The sequence below is a fragment of the Phycodurus eques genome, chromosome 3 (assembly GCF_024500275.1).
Source record: "Phycodurus eques isolate BA_2022a chromosome 3, UOR_Pequ_1.1, whole genome shotgun sequence".
Lineage (NCBI taxonomy): Eukaryota > Metazoa > Chordata > Actinopteri > Syngnathiformes > Syngnathidae > Phycodurus > Phycodurus eques.
The window spans coordinates 3,977,114-3,997,478 of record NC_084527.1 but is presented as its reverse complement, the minus strand read 5'-3'; the positions used below and the strand labels follow the sequence as shown (position 1 = coordinate 3,997,478).

At 43.2% G+C, this 20,365-nt stretch overlaps 1 protein-coding gene across 1 annotated transcript; it reads left to right on the top strand.

Moving 5' to 3' along the window:
* Positions 1-720: 720 nt before the first annotated feature.
* On the top strand, positions 721-10,069 carry adrb3a (adrenoceptor beta 3a). The gene is made up of 3 exons (XM_061671512.1): positions 721-1,020; positions 1,104-2,413; positions 8,789-10,069. The coding sequence occupies exons 2-3, from the start codon at positions 1,122-1,124 to the stop codon at positions 8,814-8,816; spliced, it is 1,320 nt and encodes a 439-aa protein (XP_061527496.1). The 5' UTR covers positions 721-1,020; positions 1,104-1,121; the 3' UTR covers positions 8,817-10,069.
* Positions 10,070-20,365: the final 10,296 nt, after the last annotated feature.

Here is a 20,365-nt window from a genome sequence, read left to right as displayed (position 1 = left end):
CCACATCGAGAGGAGCCAGATGAGGTGGCTGGGGCAAACTAAAGTCCACCCATCCATCCATCCATCCATCCATCCATCCATCCATTGTCTTCCGCTCATCTGAGGTCGGGTCGCGGTGGCAGCAGCTTCAGCAGGGAAGTCCAGACTTCCCTCTCCCCAGCCACTTCCTCCAGCTCTTCCGAGGGGATCCCGGGGCGTTCACAGGCCAGGCGAGCGACGTAGTCTCTCCAGCGTGTCCCGGGTCGCCCCTGGGGTCTGCTCCCGGTGGGACGTGCCCGGAACACCTCACCGGGGAGGCGCACGGGAGGCATCCGGATCAGATGCCCCAGCCACCTCATCTGAGCCCCTCCCGGATGATCAAGCTTCTTACTCTATCTCTAAGGGAGAGCCCGGACACCCTGCGGAAGAAACTAAAGTCATAAAATGTATTTTCACGGGTACAGAAAAGGTACCAATAGTCAGGAATGACCCATGTAGTAATCAACATCCAGTGAATAATCAATAGCAAGGAGAAATAAAGAAATGTAGTACACATAAAACCAGTGCTGAGGTGTTGTTACTTTAAACAGTTTGTATCTTCATGATTGAGTGAAGCCACAAATGCATGTTTGGTTTCTGCACACTGGACAGCGCTCACATCCTTCAACTCCTCCCCTCGGCCGACACAATCATAGACAGCTGAGAGGGAGAGAGAGACAGAGAGAGAGAGAGAGAGAGCGAGGGAGAGAAGGAGAGCAGACGCAAAAGGTGGGCTCTCACTCTGATGCACTTCTCTTCTTTATCATTATCAAACTGTCGCAGTTGTGGATCGTGCAGCTGTTGGTGATGATTGCGGACAAAGCCGACTTTGTTCAATTAAGGTTTGGACTTTTACCAACTCCGTGAACTTTTCTTGTTTCAGCATTGAGGGAAATATACTTTTTTTGGACAGAACATGTGGACTCCATTAAGAGGTCCTCGTTTGTGGAAGCATGGGAAGCCCGGGCTGAAGTTTGAGTGTGGCCAAGCAATCCTCCTGAGGTGAGACATGTCAGAGCATCTGCTTTGTCCAAGCAGCTAGCACATTTATGACTTTCAAAAGGCTGGGTGTGCAAAACTTCTAGTGACTGAGCTGGTGAATAATGGACGGCAACCTGAGCGCATCAGCGTCCGCCTTGAGCAACAACACGGCCCCCTACCACCCTGCCGCGGGATCCTGGATCCTCCTCGTACTGGTCGCTGTCATCGTCATCATCGTGGTGGGAAATCTGCTAGTCATCATCGCTGTAGCTTCGACTTCCCAGCTCCAGACCACAACAAACATCTTCATCATGTCTCTGGCGTGCGCTGATCTCATCATGGGCGTCCTGGTGGTGCCCCTGGGGGCCACCATCGTGCTGACTGGCAACTGGCAGTTGGACGAAACCTCGTGCGATTTCTGGACTTCGGTGGATGTTTTGTGCGTGACGGCGAGCATAGAGACGCTCTGTGTGATAGCGGTGGACCGCTACATAGCGATCACGAGGCCGCTCCGACACCAAGTTTTACTGTGTAAGTGGCGCGCCAGGGCAATCGTTTGCTTGGTGTGGATCGTTTCCGCCTTAATCTCGTTCGTACCGATTATGAAAGGCTACTGGCGCGCGGGCAACGAATACGAAGCCAGAATGTGCTACGATGACCCCGCTTGCTGTGACTTTGTCACCAACTGGGCGTACGCCATCGTATCTTCCATAGTGTCTTTTTACATTCCTCTCTTTATAATGATCTTCGTGTACGCGAAGGTCTTCCTAATAGCGAGACGGCAGGTGAGGCTCATCGATAAAAGCAGAATGCGTTTCAAGCACGAGTGTCCAGCAATGCAAATGCAAGTTGGTTCCGAATTGAACAATGCGGCCCTCCAGTCGGTGTGCATAAGCCAGGGTACGTACAACGGTGGTCTGTGGCGGAAGGGCATCAAGCGAAGACCGTCGCGGTTATTGCTTGTCAAAGAACACAAGGCCCTAAAAACTTTAGGTATCATCATGGGGACATTTACCGTGTGCTGGCTGCCGTTCTTCGTCGCCAACATCATCAACGCTTTTGACCGAAGCGTTCCGTCGGAGAGGATCTTCAGACTCTTAAACTGGCTGGGTTACGTCAACTCTGGCCTCAATCCAATCATTTACTGCCGGAGCCCCGAGTTCCGCGTCGCCTTCAAGAACCTTCTGGGCTGTCCGTGGCTGTCCACCCTGTGGCTCAATACCTTCTACAAAGAAGTGCGGACCCGCTGCTCCTGCTTTCAATGGCGGGCCGAGTCGGGCCTGGGGGGCTCTTTCCATAAACCTCCGAGCTTGACCAGTGCTCGAGGGAACAAGAGCGAAGAAGCTTCCCCAGTTCCTCTCCAGTCCAACGGCAGCACACAGTTCAGCGAGTCATCACAACCAGAGGCCAGATTGTAAGTAAAATTATTATTATTATTTTTTACTTTTATCCTCTCTTCCATCCAAACATTTGTCATGACTCTTAACTGCACGCTTAATGGTGAAATTTCCGGACTGCAGATGTTTTATGCATACTGCTTATTGTGCATGCAAACACTGGCCAACTGTGGGAATGTCGTAGCATTGAACAGCCGCGGCATTGACTTGATGAGCGGCGTTCCATCGAAGTTAAGTGTATTGCATTAGTGGTTATGCCACGTGACAGATCAGCAATGAAGTACCCAAGTCATGAAAGTCATTATTTACCACATTTCGACATCCAGTTGCAGATAAACAAAATATGCAGTGACATGGGGGGAAAGGCATCCATTGCCTACAATAGATAGGTGCTGTTTATGTCTCAACAATATGATGACAAGGAAATAGGTCAACATATTATTTATTGATACATTTTATTCTTAGGAGTCTTTCTGGGCCCTCAGGGACAAAGCACAACAATAATTCACTAGTAACTTTATCAATAATGTCACATTAGTTAATTATGTTGTCCATATGGTATACAGATATGGAATAACAAAGTTGATTCAATGCATTTGAAATATTGCTCATCTTACAGTACAAATACAAATATAATTGCATACTGTTTCCTGTAAAACGTTCACATAATTTAAGTTATGAATTGTCATTTTCGTGTTCTGGTTACATAAAAATAAACTACATTCGCTGTATTGCATACAGTGAAAGCAGAGCTCCATGTGGGGCTTTCTTCAGCCATGTCAGCAGAATTGGGCAGAAAAAGAAATCATCTGAAGCATTTGCTGTTTCAGCACAACTAAATTAAACTGGAACTTAATACTTCATCCAATTAGACTACATGAGGACTGCAACATTATCAGTTATTTGATTGTGTGCATAATTAATTTCTTGAATTGATGTAAAAACATCCTATTACTAATGGAGTTTATTGCAGTCACCGTTACTATCCGGTGTGTGAATTAAAACAGTGGATTTAGTGCCCTTGTACGGCCAACACGGTGAGATTTGTGGCACGTATCGGCAAATATTAGGATGGGTCTTCGCCAGTCGAGGGGGCCTCGGTGGACCGTGCCCAGTGCTCAGCACAGCAGATAAATCTTTATCATATATGCACAGCACACTCTGGCCAATTAACGGCACAGGCTGTTGAGCACACAGCTTAAACTGAAGCTGGAACTCCAAAACATTTTGCTCAATGTCCCACCAAGGTGCAGCCATAACAAGAAAACTGCAGAAAAACAGCATGATAGTTCTTTGGACTGTTTTTTTTTTTTTTTTTTTAAGTTAAAAAAACAACAACCACAAAACAAACAAACAACAACACAAAGTAATTATTGCTAGTAGAAATGAAATTCAACCTAATACAAAAATTTGTGTTCATAGTATTTGAATCAATATTTCATAAAATTCACTACACAATCACGTCGGCAATATGAATAAATATGCTGCTTTTCCCTGTTTGTTAGTTTTAAATGCTAGTATCTCATTAATTATGTTGCTTACACTACACCATATAATAAGTCTCTTCTTTGGTAGGTACTGTATACATCGTAGAAACTCCATATTAGAGTTGAAACTAAATAAATGGTGGCAATAGTGTCAGCCAGATAGTGAGCCACCGTGTACTGGTTCATGTCATTTGCAAGTGTCAAGCAGGAATTTCAGTTGAAATGTTTAAAATGTTCTTTTTAAAGGTGCTCGTGATGTCAATTTTTTTCATTAATTTCTCCTTTATATGTCATTCGACATCAATTCTTATTCATAAGTCATTCAACTCTAAGGCAACACACGTTTGTCTGCCCCGTCTGTATTTCCTTATGAAAGTACGATACTTCATATTTAAATATTGACTTTGCTGCTTTATGCAACGATATGTATCATAAATACTTCTGGTGGAATTTTACAGGCGCAATCAATATTGCTATGAAACAAGAAGAGACATTTAGGAGGATATTAAAAAAAAACACATTTTAATGGAGGATCAGAGTCAGGTTGAATGAATGCAACTATCAACTTCAAATATTAGTTCCTTGTGGTCATAATGCGTTGTGGTGACTCTCAATACTTTGAGCTACTTTGTTTCCGAGAAATGCTTGCAGGAATATCACGGCAGCCCTTATCAACATTGTCGGCAGCAGCCCACAGTCTGTCCCGTATGCACCATCCTAATGACGACAACACAGTAATTGTTCGTGAGCTGCTAACCATTCCTATTTATTATTCATGACCACTGGTTATAGCTACTCCTCCAAGTGGAAGCCGAGGCTAAGGCGTGTCCAATCCATCCATACTTGCTGAAGAAAATGTCAAGAAAATGCAAATGTACACGTAAGCCCAAAAGCATTCATTTCAAATGTTGAGTCGGAGTGAATTTTAGCTGGAAATGACAGACGGAAGTAGCAAATGACTGGAAGAAATAGTGACTAGTAATAGTAGCTATTTTTATTATTTTCTTTACAGCTTGACAAAATATTCAGTGTCCAAAATGATTTCGACATTTTCTCAATATAAACATATCCAATGTTCGGAATTGAGTGGATAAGAATGCTCGAGATAACGCAAGAGTTTATCAGGATCCTTTCGAATGATGATAAGTCCAAATTGCCATTGACAAAATATGAAACACACACAATGGAAATGGCCCCAAAATGCTTCACTTTAACTCAATATTTGGGCAGGGTAAGGGTCATTTTGATATGTAGGAATAGCGTTGCAATATTATATGTGCCTTGTTCGGAAGCTGCTTAAGGAAGTGCTCACCTATAATCCATTTTAAACGAACTGAACTTGTTTGATTCAAGCACAGTAAGCTAGAAAGAGTTAAACAGACGTACCAATCCAACATCGTAAGTGGACCCGATTCTCTTTCTCCTGCACTTCTGCTGCACATCTGAACCTAAAGTGCTTCTGTGTTCACATTGTACACTTTAAACAACACATCTGGACGGGGTTGAAGCTTTTCGAAGGGCTGAGTTTGTTCAAAGTGCTCACATAGATTGGCACAAGAAAATGTAGACTGTAAATGCTCCAGTTGTGTTTGTTTGACCGTGGAGTGAAACCAATTGCGCTGTCTGCACGAGGCAACTTGCACCATGCCTCCGTTTGCACGCTCATCCCGCCGTGTCTGTTGCGCATCAAAAGACATTCCAAAAAAAGTTGACTGGCATCACAGAGTGGGTTGTGTTCAATTTTGGAAGTACCACTGTTCTTCTACAGTACATATATTGAAAATGTCATACGGTCTCCATCCATCTGATATGGAAACCTCGTTGTACTACTAGTGTACTAACTAGTGAACTAACTAGTTGTACTAACTAGTGAAAATTGTTTTTTTGTGTTAAACTAGTGTTGCATGACAGGAAGTGAAACTGTTGATTTGACTTGTCTTGCTTAGTTATATTAGTTAGTTTGATCACGTGTCATCACATGTTCAAAGCTAAATGTCCTTATGTTTGTTTGGATTTTGGAATTGTTGTCAGGCCACTGACTGAAAAAGATATTTGCCTTCAAAATGTCTTGTTTTCACTGTAACCTGCTGTCTGGTCAAATCTACAAACTAGAGACCTGAATGTAAACACAGACATAAAACAAAAACAAAACAATCACACACAACAACAAAACAAAAACAAGACGCAAACCACTGGTAACATTAATGCACAGGAAAGGAAGCCTGAAAACATTAGAAAGTTCTCCAATGTTGTTGAATCAGTTTGTGTGGACAGGAGGGGGGAAAAAGTTCAGTGAAAACTGTAGAAAAGTACAGCCCGTGGTCCAAAGGGCCAGCAGTCCGGCCGGCCCTGTGAGGATACATTTGTAATCTGATTGGTTAAAGAAGCAGTCGCATTTCTAATATAGTTGAAGTTAGCACAACTGATTCTTAAGGGCAGATTAGATTGACATAGCAACACTTAGAGGATGAAATCTGATTGGACAAAAAAAAAAATCGAACATCCACATACATGTACTGGAACCGGTGTAGCCAAGAGAAATGCTATGAAATGGAGAGAATAGAGTGCTGGGAACAGATTCATACAAATAAATTAGGTTGTAAATGTAGGTCGGTGCTTCTGAAAATGTTTAGGTCGCCACTGCTCAAAAGATGAAAGTCTATCCAATCACATTGTGATTGGTTATGTCAAATCCATTGTTGTGAAATAGAATGGGGGGAAAAAAATCATCATCAATCATTAAATGCAATACATCATGTACTGTAGTTAGCACCCACAAAAAGATTGTGTTCTATCCTTGCGTTGGCTAATTTTGTGGGGTTTTTTCATTTTAAATGTACTTTACTCTGGCCATTAGAAAACAACTATTTATTTTCAACAACACACTTTGAAAGCAGATGAGTAGAAGGTCTTTAAAAAATGTTTTGTTTTGTTTTGTTTTTTTGGGATCTGTGTTTCTCTTATCAGTGTGGAGGAGTGTGAGTCTTCCTGTACAGACATGTACGCTGGAAGTGATAGTATCAGTGTCCGTGATGCCTTGGGGAAAACTGATGAATTTCCATAAAAGAATGCAGGAATAGGGGATGCCTGCTGTCATTAGCAAGAAAAAAAAACCACAAGGGAAATGGCAGCATAATGCTACCAACAGAGTTTTCTCCCAAAGAAGGCCATCATACTTTCTTTGACTGTTGAAACAACTGGTATACACTCTTATCTGATTGTAACTGACATTCCATCCAAGGCATGACCAACACAGGCCAACGGGTTGCACAATTACATTCAAAGAAGGCCATTTGTATGCCGAAACTAAAAAAATGACTGTGAAAGTGACGACATGCCACGAACCATAGCAAAGTCTCTATTGTCTGATGTACCTTTTTAGTTATGCCTTTCTTTATCCTAAACAGCACAGACAACAACGAAAACAAGTGATACATTATAAAACTTTACAACCAAAAAAAATAAAAAATAACTTCCTTCCCCCCCCCCCCCCCTGTCACTTGTTACTAGGCAGACTTTGTGGGGCACCAAACTTTAAAAGATGGTGTACTGTACTTGAACCGTCACCTATTCGCAGTTCAAAATTGTAAAAATGTTCCTGTTTTGTTTCTTTCTGTGAACCCTATTCTTAGCTATTCACTGAAAAACTCATCTATTTGTCTATATTTATGCTTTTTCTGTAATGCCCTAACGTCACACAATGGTGCCAAAGCCCTGGCCGTTAGGAAGGTAGTAAATGCGGTGTCAAGGGAATATTTCTGAAGTGCGAGGGATGAAGGTCTTTGAGCTAAATTAAGCCCGGGTTGTTAAAGGAAGTAACAGATCATCTTCACTGTATGTGTGTGTGTGTGTGTTTTTTTGTTTGTTTGTTTTTTGCTCTGTTGTGTGGCTATTAAAAAGCAATCACAAGATGAAAGTTTTGCTATCGCTTGAAGATTTGCGTTGTTCTGGGTTGCGACGGCAACACGCATGCGCACTTTCTGCTGCATTTTCAGGAACAAATACCATGTAGGGAAGGGGTCATCCGTTAAAGCCGTTTTTCCATTCGTTTGAAGCACTTTGTCGCGGCCTAATAACACACAGTGCAGTACAAAATGACTGTAAATAAATGTAAGTTTACCTAAACTTAGCTTTAAACCTTGCTGCGATGGTCTATTACCGCCATGAAAGTGCCGTGATCGTTGGTCCTCGGGAGGAGTGATATAATGCCGTGCCGGCGGGAGAAAGTTGTTGCGATACGGTGGCGAGTCGGCGTCGCTGTCACGAGCCGCAGCGACGGCGGGCTTCTTTTTCTCACCTCCATTACGATTGGAGGTGAGAAAAAGAGCATCGATCTTTGTTGTGATGATTTGTTGTTGGACCCATCTTTTTATTTCCATTGAAAATGGGAACACTGGTGTCCTGGAAATTGTGTCCATTATTCATCAGGTGAACCTAAGTTGCTAGTTTCTGAACATGAAAACATAAATGGAGTTTTCTTTGTTGGCTTTCTCTCATTGCACAGCAAATAGACAAAATACTGTAGTTATTCTCGTGGTTCAATCCTTTGGCTGGAACATTTTTGGAGTGGCATTAGTTTTAAAAAAAAAAATCCATGTGAAAGTGGATAAACTATCGCTCATTGGAGAAGTGGAAGTGCACGTCGACAAAATTATCCTTTCGCCCATCACAGAAATATTGACAAATATTCACAACGGGACCCAGTTTTCAACAACAAACAAGTCACCACTAACCCCAACGAGATTGAAAACTTGGTCTCCTGGGGTGGAACGTCCTCAGCAATCTCCCAGACGAGTCCAACATGGCCTCAATCAAATGTGTGTGTCAAAAAAAAACAAAAACAAAAAAACAGCCAGCACAGCAAACATCGTGTGGTTGTAATCTGTTTGTGTGTGTATATCCCAGCTTCACATTGCAGGAAAAAGAAGGATGACGACCGCCAATGTCACACTACTGAAGCCATTACTGTGAATCCCAGCAGCCAATGAGGAGCCTCCACAGTGGACAGTGAGGTCCAGCACTGAGATGGCGGGACTGATTTGATTGGTGGCACAGCACCAGCTTGGACAACCGATCGTACGCAGCGCCATCGACGTGAAACTTAACACTGACTGAATTTGAACATGTACTTACAAAAAATTATTTACATGCAGACTGATAGGCACCTGCTTGTGGTTTCAAACTGTAAAAACATTTGCACAGAATGATATAATAACTTATCTATTTATGATATACATGATCGCTAGCAAAATATGCTCGCTAATTTAATAAACTCTTTTCCGTTTAGGAATTTTAATTGCATAAATATTAAAGGGGCCGCCCTGTGAAATCAATTCTGGTATGTTTTCAGCTTTCATCTTTCCAGCGATTCAGTTGTTGTGGTCTAAATCCCGACTCTAAATGGAAACATAACTCAATCTAAACCACATTTTTTAAATTTGCTATCCACTAAAACTGTCTTTCAGCATTTTTCCATCAATTTGCAAGTAACCTACGACGAGCGGCACGTAAAACGTCCCCAATTCAAACTATGGATATTAGCAAATACCTCTTTGGGGAAGCATTTTAAGGATTGGGGTATGCAATGTTTGCAGTTACGTGCCAGTGGAGTACGGCGCTTGCACGTAGCTCCAAAGATGTCAAATTGATAGCGACCGTTTCTGACATCATCTTGGGGATTGCGAGACGCAGCATCAATCCATCTTCACCAAAGATGTAAGTAAGTGATACTCTGATCATGTCATGTGGTCCTCCGCACATCTACTGTTCACTACTGTACAGTAGATGTATATGCACCACATTCATCTTGTCCTGCCACAGTTTGATCGCATGACACTAGCAACCTTTTTTGAAGTAAAAATCAATCCCAATTTAGTGTCTTTCAGCCTCTTTTGAGCCACGTCTCTCAAAGCGAGTTGTCTTCGCTGCCAGTCTTTCTCTTGCCTGCTTGCCAGGTCCGCTGAATTACGGTATGATGCAGTCAAAATTCATCGGCCTCATCGATGACTTTTCTTCCCCTGGCTCTTTGGTGTGTGTTATGTGTGTGATGGCGCCATATATTTGTGTTACGCTGACAAATAAAACTAGAAATGCAAAACGTTTGTTGCATGTGTGTTCCCTGCAGACCCGCCACGTCCTATATGATCAGTTTCACTCTACCGTTGCGTACATTTTTCTTAATCAAAATGTATGTGATAATGTGAGTGAATCTTTCCTCAAAGATGTTGACAGTTAACGTACTGAGGAAGCATGTTGGTCACATGAATACCGCAAAAAAATCATACATTCATGTAAAAAAGTCATGCTCATCAATATGCTATATTTAGGTCTCAAGTACATGGCACAAACTAAATTACTATTTTGAGGGATTTGCCATGTATACAAATGTATTATTATTTTTTTTAATCACCAAATTTTGCCACTGTCTTCATCTTGGTGGTGTGACCAGTGGTCAGATTGGCCAGATTTTTATGGGGAGCCACAGAGGGGGCCAAACCCAGTGCTTGGGGGGGGGCACTGGCCCCTCCCAGCCCCCTCTAGAACTGCCAATGGGTGTGACCACCACATATATGCTTGGTAGGCATGAGTTGGACCCCCAGAAAGTCCAAGAAGCCTGACCCAAAAGACAGGAAGTCTTCCATTTGGTTTTGAAGCGGCCATTTTAGGGTAAGTGTGGTCATTTCCAGGGGTTCTTCTCAAGTGTACGACGTACGTACTTGCAGAGATTTTGTCCTATGATACCAAATCCGGCCCCCAACTTTCACCCGCCTCAACATGGTGGAGTTGCGAGGAGCTGATTTTTCGCAGCTTCAACTTACTGTTGTGGTTCACTGAAGTTTAAGTGGTGTAAAACGGGCCTTGAGCGCAATAGTTTGCTCAACTCTCCTTTACATCCGCCCATTTTGTGTACCGCTCATCCTCACTGGGGACAAAGTTGAGCTGGAGCGTATCCCGGCTGGTGCACCCTGGACCGGTCACAAGCAAGTAGAGCACGTAGAGACCAACAACCGTTCACATCTCAGGACAATTTATAGTCTTCAATTCAAATAAGACGCATGTTTCTGAAATTGTGAGGAAACCACAGAAGCACATGAAAACTCCACACGGGAAGGCTTCAAACCTTCTAATTGTCAGGCGGATGTGCCAACCAATTGGCGACCTTACCGCCTTGCAAGTGCTTGCTTTTACTGTCACCTCGTGCACTGATTTGTAACGACCAGCTTTACGTCTTTTTCTTCTGCAGATAATTACGGTAGCGACCGTACCGGATTTTCACTATGAATTACGTTCTTTCCCCGAGAACAATGGACTTCCTCGAAGTCGCTTGAAAGTGGCCCAGTGTGTCTTCTGTTGTAACTTGAAGAGTGTCTGTTACGCTTTAAAGGACGCTGGATTTCTTCTCCATCGTTATCGTGCGTTTTCGTAAATTACCATTGACTATTTTGCCACAGAATGACATGAATCCAAGATTAATGCCCCACTTCTCCCGTGCGCAAAGCCCGTGTTGCCGGGGTGACCGTTTCTGTTGCCTGGCAACCTTCGCCCAAACAAAAGGCCGGTAGGTAGCAGATTCATTTTTGCAGGAAAGGTGAGCGGAAAGGTGTTGCCCTAATGACCCTTTGATTTCAGACCACCTCACAATGACCTTTCATAGTCATTAATTGCTGGTGTTGCTTGTTGTTGACCGTTGCGCTGCGGTTTCCAACTAAACACACGGCAGGATTATCTTCTGGATTCACCCACCCATCCATCCATTTTCTACCGCTTATCCGAGGTCGGGCAGTAGTTTTAGCAGGGACGCCCAGACATCCCCCTACCCAGCCACTTCATCCAGCTCTTCCGGGGGGATCCCGCGGCCTTCACAGGCCAGCCGAAAGACGAAGTCTCTCCAGCGTGTCCTGGGTCGTACCCGGGGTCTCCTCCCGGTGGAAGGTGCCCGGAACACCTCACCGGAGAGGCGTCCGGGAGACATCCGAATCAGATGCCCCGGGCTCTGGCTCCTCTCGTACTCGGAGGAGCAGCGGCTCTGCTCTGAGCTCCTCCCGGATGACCGAGCTTCTCACCCTCTCTCTAAGGGAGAGCCCGGACACCCTGCGGAGGAAACTCATTTCGGCCGCTGGTATCCGGGATCTCGTTCTTTCGGTCACGACCCACAGCTCGTGACCATTGGTGAGGGTAGGAGCGTAGATCGACCGGTAAATGGAGAGCTTCGCCTTTCGGCTTAGCTCCTTCTTTACCACAACGGACCGATACAAAGTCCGCATCACCGCAGACGCCGCACCGATCCGCCTGTCGATCTCCCGTTCCATTCTTCCCTCACTCGTGAACGAGACCCCAAGATACTTGAACTCCTCCACTTGGGGCAGGATCTCATCCCCGACCCGGAGAGGGCACGCCACCCTTTTCCGACTGAGGACCACGGTCTCAGATTTGGAGGTGCCGATTATCATCCCAGCCGCTTCACACTCGGCTGTGAACCGCTCCAGTGAGAGTTGGAGATCACGGCTTGATGAAGTCAACAGAACCACATTGTCTGCAAAAAGCAGAGATGCAATACTGAAGCCTCCAAACCGGACCCCCTCTACGCCTCGGCTGCGCCTACAAATTCTGTCCATAAAAGTTATGAACAGACAAAGGGCAGCCTTGGCGGAGTCCAACCCTCACCGGAAACGAGTCCGACTTACTGCCGGATATGCGGACCAAACTCTGACTCCGGCCGTACAGGGACCGAACATATCAGGGGATTCGGTACCCCATACTCCCGAAGCACCCCCCACAGGTCTACATGAGGAACACGGTCGAACGCCTTCTCCAAGTCCACATAGCACATAGACTGGTTGGACGAACTCCCCACGCACCCTCGAGGACCCTGCCGAGGGTGTAGAGCTGATCCACTGTTCCACGGGCAGGACGAAAACCACACCTCCTGAATCCGAGATTCGACTTCCCGACGGAGCCTCCTCTCCAGCACCTTACCAGGGAGGCTGAAGATTGTGATCCCATGTAGTTGGAACACACCCTCCGGTCCGGGACCGCCTCAGAGAACCCAGGCTCTGCGTGTCGGTGGGATTGAGGAGGTCTTCGAAGTATTCAGCGTCCCGAGTCGAGGTCAGCAGCGCCCCATCCCCACTACACACAGTGTTGCCGGCGCACTGCTTCCCCCAGAATTTCCTCGAAGCCGTCCGGAAGTCTTTCTTCTGGATTTATCTTGTATTATTTTGTACACTGGTTATTATTTGTATGTGTTGTGAGGACCCCTCAAAAATGAGATCACGGCATCTCGAGGAGGCTATTCTTGAAATAATAAAAAAGTGCATTTCGAATGCATGAAAAGTGCTCCATAAATGAAGTTGGGTTTGATTGATTTTTAAAGAAGCACTCTCTGCCTTCCGCGCTTTGTACCGTCCATGTGAATGCATGGCCGATTATGTTAATGTGCATTCGGTACAATTGGTACATATCCTGTTGTCCTCCTTGCACTTTGCAATTTTTGTGTTCCCTGTATCCACGATTGCTGTTGAAACGATGCCAATGTCCCCATTTTAAACCCAATAAAGGTTGTCTGATCTTATCTTTAGCTTAGAATTGTACTTTGCACTGGCATCGTAATCAGAAATGTCCTAATATTTTTGACTTTCTCAGGTAACCGGAGGCAAATAAAACACTTTCTTTATGATCGTGTTGTATTACAGGCTGCTTCTACTTATAGATGGCAACATTTTTAGCTGAGCACACATCCGCATTTTCACTTGCGTTTCTTTGTCTCGATATGTGATATGTTTTGGTGACCGATGCTGTGTCTCTTCTGGAAAAATCTTCATTTTGGACGAAGAGCCGATTGACTGATTGCAGAACAGTCACGCAGGCGTCCCCGGGCTTCGGCCCCCAGGCTGTTTTGGAGAAGCGGGTACTGTAACTTATGTGTAAGCGTGGCGCTAAACAGCACTGCCCTCACCTGGACGATCCATGCATATCATTTTGCAATTATTTTGGGAATAAATCAAGTTGAGGCCTTGGTCATTTCCATCCATTCCCTCCGTTTTCTGACCGTCGAACTCTCCGCCCTTTGTAATGGCAAATAACCCTTTGCCTTCTTTTCATAGAATCTGATTACCAATGAATCAAATACATAACATGTTTGATGACTATAGCATTTTAGTGTCATGTATTGTTTTGCACTGACACACATTTGAGTGAGATCACGCTTATGTGTGTGTGATGCTATGTCACATTGACCTCTTTCTCAAAACAAAAAGGTATTTTTTTTTTTTTTTTTTTTTTTTAGAATTACATTTCTATTTCTGAAATCCTCGTCATTTACGGTGCTGGAATGTTGGCTTGAAATTGTACTTGTCACTTGAATTGTACAACCCCAATTCCAATGAAGTTGTTCTTATCGGCAGCGGCACGTTTGTGCGTTGACGATTTTTGTGGCTCCGAAAAGCTCGTGGACACGAGCCCAGTGGAGCGGAACTCTCCCCCGATCAGTGGGTTGTTATCGCACTTCCTATTATGCTATCGGACAAACACGTACGACCAAATTACCCTCGGCTGACTTGCCACTGTCACGCTGATCATTACTGGTGTGTGTGTTCTTGCGCTCGTCCGATAGAGACGTGAACCGCTGCCTTTCCTCGCAGGAACTTGGTTTTGGAGATTTATTGGCAGCCAATGTAAAGGTTCAAAGGGGTCAAACGTCCATTACAACCACATTTCATCCCGTGTCTGCTCCTGAGTCGTTCTTGGTTCTGAACTGTACCACAAGTACCGTTTTACTTACAAATAAGTCATGCCACCGCCGTAGCGGCTGTGTCTAACGGCTCGTTCGCAGCACAGCACGGTAGCCCGTATTTATATTCAAACTAGTTATTTCTATTCATTCCTAAAATGGATGGGTATTCGGTATCAGTGAGTATTGAAAAATTTAAAATTTTTTTAAAAAAGTGGTATCAGTGCATCCCTAGTTGTATTACTGATTTATTACCTATTACTGGTGTACCAATAGTTTTATGGAATAATAACAGTAATACCATCATATATATTTTCAGTAACAATGCACCCACCTAATTGGTTACGTTACGTTTCGTCAATTTCTAATTAGACCAACCATATTACATACGCCTGCGCAATCCAATGTAAGCCATGACGATATCCATCAAGCAGATTTTGGGCGAGTGTGAAGAGTTTTTTTTTTTTTTTTTTTTTTTGTGAGCGTGTGCTGTAAATGTTCTTTTTGGCCAATACTTCACAGCTTTCCATCTTAATAACTCGCTTGCAGCAGCTGCTACTGTCATCCATATTTATACATTTTATATGAAGTGTCCTTTTTTTTTGTACACTCAATATGTAGTTAATGTATGTATGACAGTACACGATACATTAGTGAGCAAGTGTTGATCGCCAGTCACAGAAGATGAACAGAACAGCCTTTTTTTTTTTTTTTTCTTTTCTTCCAATACCATGCTTTTATCCACAAACTGTAATTTTCTCTAATTTGCAAGCCCCCGCCACTTTTTCTTTCAGCGTCATTTGCGAGAAACAGGTTTCAAAACGACATTTAATGGAGGCAAGAAATGTTTGTTCTTTTCATTTGCGTGGCATTTGGTGAACACTGAGCACAATCAATATCCACAGTCATTCAGTTGCAGCCATTAGACGCTGGCGTCTCGAATGTTTATGAGCATGTACACTGTGTAGCTGAGTCTTGCTCATATTAGTCCATTATTCCGATGCACTAACTTGTTCCTTCTCTGTTTATGACGGGGGGGGAAACAAGACTACAAGCTGCACTTTCCTATTATATTGTCACACACGTTTATAATGTCAATGCATCAGCTCGCAATCTTGGTTTTAAAAAAAATAATAATAATAATTCATCCGAGGCTTGTATTGGGTCACATTTTTCAGGTGTACCTAATGTCGTGGCCGTTGATTTGCTTTTGTGCTTCCATGAAAAGAACTCCTGCGTCATCATAGCCACTGAATATCCACAGCGCACTCAATGGCACTCCATTGTCAACACCTCTGTGGGCCATTATGATCTTTTTAAAAACGCTAACATTACAGTAACTCACTCCAAAACATACTTCACAATAAACACAATAAAACCGTAAGCACGGATTTGGCGGCGAAATGTGTCCTGCGTACTTCTTGCGTATTTGTTTTCTTGTACGCAGAGATGGGACAATAGGGCAGGCACCCAGCTGATGAGGACCTGGAGTGACAGCCGATATCCCAACGTCCTCCTACTGGTCAAACGAGACGCTCTCATCTCGCTCATCTATTAACAGTTACTGTTTATTCATATTTTGTGCGTGTTTTGTTTTGTGTACAGATCGTGTACATCACATTATATATATATATCCAAACAAAACATGGCTTTGAAGTGCTTATCGGCTTTCTCGAGATTTTTTGGAATGATTGATTTCTTTTCTGTAACTCAGTAATATGTTTGCTACTCTGTCACCGACACTTCCAGTTGCATCACTTCACTTTGCACGTCTCAAATGTCCGATGGCGAATACCGTCAGAGCGAACCATCCTGAGCCCAGGATGTCCGAGGCAGGCACTTCAATTATTAACTAACCTTCCTGTTCTCTATTCCTTACGTTTGTCAGGTGTCTTTAAAGGGTGAGTCGTTGTACTTGCTTTATTTTGGGTTGAAATCCTTTCGAATACGCAGCGGTTGGGTTCTCTTTACGACTGTATAACAGTTAGCAATATTCAAAATAACAAAACTCACTGTGTTTAACTTCCAATGATTTGTTAGCGAGACAAATATGAGGCGGGCCACCACCTGCATGTGTCCTTCATGTCTACACTGGTTTTGTCCCTTTGGGTCTAAGATGACATGTTGTCTTATTGAAGCTTTCCGGATGAACTAACGTCTACAACTCGAGATTTTCTCCTAATGCTTTGATTCTGTTGTTTTCATAGTACACACGTTACAACGCAATTCATCACAAGGATTCTCAGTTTGATGAAAAACTGAAGAACCAGGACTGTCAATCGGGTACATGGACACAAATGGTTGGGCAGAATTGCAGCATTTCTTCTCAGAGGAGGCCCAATTTTCGGCTCTCGAAAAGATGTACCTCAGCAATTTCCTGTGTGCTTAGCAAGGAAAAAAACAACCATAAAATAAATACTAATTAAAAATAGCGTAAAAACAAAATAGAATCAGTTAAACCCTAAACAAAAAAGGTGGCTGTATAGAGAATTATTCCTATTTCTGTATCCTATTGTCATGAAAAACAGATATTGTACCTTATTGAAAATAACAATTCCTTCTTACTTTTGTTCTTAAGTACATTTCAGTCAGATTTGTTTTATTGTTACCGAAGGGGTTAAATCGGTCCTTCTACTTTTACCAGTGTTTTTTTTTTTTCAATCTGTTAAGTTTCTGTGCTGATAGCTAAAGTACAGAGTTTGAACCTTTTGGTTCTTGCCATGAAATTGCCCACATGACTCCAAGCGGCTGCACGCACGCGGGACAGCGGGGCGACTTAACTCCAAATGAAAAGGAGCGCCAGAGAGACACGTGGCCAGTGCGTCTCCCGCCGTGGGGACAATATCAGGATTCCTCAGACCAGACTCCTATCGATTGTCAATAATAAGCGCTCCAACGTCTGCTTTGGGAGGAACCGAGCTCCTGTTTGTTCAAATAAAACATCATGTCCTCACAAAACATTCACACACCACTTCCCGTCTCCTGCTTATCAGACAGCCCTCAGTTGCTTGCGCAAACACGTTCGAGGATAATGAATGATTACAACTCAAACAGGAGAGCCACCCTCCATTCATGAAAGCAGCGTGACCTTCTGGGCAAGTGTTAAGTGTTACCTTAACCTTTGTCATTAGACTTTTATATGCAACCATTGGTAGACAACCGCACACTTTGTTCCGTTTCACAGATTTTGAAGCAATTCTTGTTGTTTTTATGGCTTTTTGCAGTAGTGCTCGTTTCTTAGCAAGCCTGCCATATTAAAAATTTAAAAAAAAAAACAACAACAACGCTGGAGCTACTGACCAGGTGCACCAAAGCCAGGCTACAGACTTGCTTAGATTCTTCTCTGGTCATGTCACATGTTGAACATAACGAATCAAATAAAGCCTCAATAACGTACAGTAAATTGGCATAAATGAGCCACGCTCGCGAGATTGTTTCCTTGGCAACTTGGGTCAAAGAGCTTTGAAGCCCCAAATAAATAAATAAATAAATAAATAAAAATAAGAGTGAGCAGGAACACTCAGTCAGACGATCAGAAAATCACTGTGGAAACATTCTATACTTTGCCACTGAATGTGTGATGTCTGTTTATTGCTATGACAACAGATGCTACAATAGCGGTTGTTATTTCTGTCCAAATAAAAGCAGAGATGTTAGTCTGCTTTGTGACCCATCACTCTGACTGAACATGTGGCGCCGGGTTCTCTGTGTGGTGTGCAACAAAAATATGCAAAATAAAGATGATTCCGTTAAGAATTTAAAAATGCTAACTTTTAAAAAATTAAATAAAATTAAAAAAAATTGACATGATGTATTTCTTGGTTGGAAATGAGATTGTTAACTTTAACCATACAAATGTCAATACCGACAGATAAATACAGTGGATATAAAAAGTCTACACACCCCTGTTCAAATGCCAGGTTTTTGTGACATGAAAAACGAGACCAAGATAAATAATTTCAAAACCTTTTCCGCCATTTATAGGACCTACAACCTGTCCAGCCGAATTGATTTTGAAATATCTCTTCGAGAGGGGAAGTTCAACGTAGATAAGAAGTGTGCAGCAGTTAGCTAAAATTGGGGAAGCGGCTGAAGTATAGAAAATGGATGGTTGGGTGAATATGAATATGGATGAATTCAATTGAAGGCACCTGAATTCAATTCAACTGAATTTACATGGACAAAATTGAACGAAAGCTGCATGTGTCCAGTTTGAACGCAGAACAGTGCCCACCTTTGACAAGTCAGTGGAAGCACAGAACACACTGCATGTGCCCCGCCCCCCCCCCCCCGCCCCCCACAAAGTCCACTAAAATCACATTTTGACCGATTTTCATTTAAAAAATGAATAATATATAAATAAATAAAAATAGCCTACAATTTCGTTCCTCATTGCATGATGGCAAATCTTGTGTTCTTTGAGCTGAATTTCAATTCCTGGAACACAAACGCGACGTCACAGGCGAAGATCATGCAAAGGAAGAAGTGGCACCTTTGAAATTGCAAAAAGGGGGGAGCAGAGCGCGCGCCTCGGCTCATCGAACACGAGGCTGCATCCATCAGTGTGAGAAGTGTGCGAGAGGCGCGCGCACCTCCGCCGCTCTTGCAGCTGCGGGACCTGGACGCTCCACACTTGGCGGCCAGCACAAGGTAGGTACGGCCATGCATCCTCCAACAATTCAGACTTGACATGCATCGATGCTCTCGAGTATGTTTTCTTCAAAAGGGACCCAGTAAAAAAAATCAAAAAAAATCATCTTTGACAGGATTTTTATTCTTTGTTCACGTTTTTCCATTTTCCATTTCATTGCCTGTTTTCATTTTCTGCACACATGCAGTTCATGCTACAAATAAATAATTAGATGTAAGGGGGGGGGGGGGGGGGGGGGGGGAAACCACATAATTGTCTGTCGGAACTATTTTTCTAAAATGTAACAAAATAAACAATGCGATAAATTCAAATAAGTAGAGCCTGCAAAAAGGGAATGTGGTTGTTAATAAGTTAAAAAAAAAAGGAGCTGTTGAAGCAAAAATGATATTTGTAATGCTGAAATATAATCATTATTGTTATCCATGATTTTTTTTATTCTAATGTATGATAATAAAAATAATAATAAAAAACTTGCAAAAACACTTTATTTCTTGTTTAAAATTCAATAAAATGTTAGTTACTTAGTTACATTACAGAACAGAAAAAATAAATATTTCTTTGGCCTGAACATTATGATTGAAAAATGTGAATTTAGTCATAGATTCTTCAAGAGCTCACTGAAATTGAAAGAAAAACGCATTAAAATGACTTTGCGATTCACGTCTCTTGTTGTATGATGACATGAGCGGCAACTTTACGTCGCACCCCTGCGCCTGTGCCGCCCTGTGCGATCGCACACGTCGCACATGCCCGTTACCGCCACTGGATCCATACAATGTGACAGGTGTACACATTTGAAATGCTGAAAGCGTGACTGTGACAGCTCCACGCAGCACAGTGGTCACCCTCGATCTTGCCAGATCAAAGTGTCCAATCAGATGAGCTCCTGCTTACAGTCCACGGGGCGATATTTGCACAGCGACTAGACATTGCTGTGATGTATTAGCCATCATACGGCCCTCATTAATATCAGTCCTTGTCATTTCAATTCGATGATATCTCCACGTCAACTCACGTCAGGTCTGTAAACGATGCGCAGAATACAGTTGCTCCTTGTGGTAATCACGCGCTAATTGCCCCAGGTGGACCTCCGCCTCTTGGG

Coding starts and splice junctions, on each gene's coding strand:
- adrb3a (XM_061671512.1), top strand. CDS start 1,122: ATGGACGGCAACCTGAGCGCATCAGCGTCCGCCTTGAGCAACAACACG. Junction 2,414..8,788: donor TCACAACCAGAGGCCAGATT/GTAAGTAAAATT, acceptor TGTATATCCCAG/CTTCACATTGCAGGAAAAAG.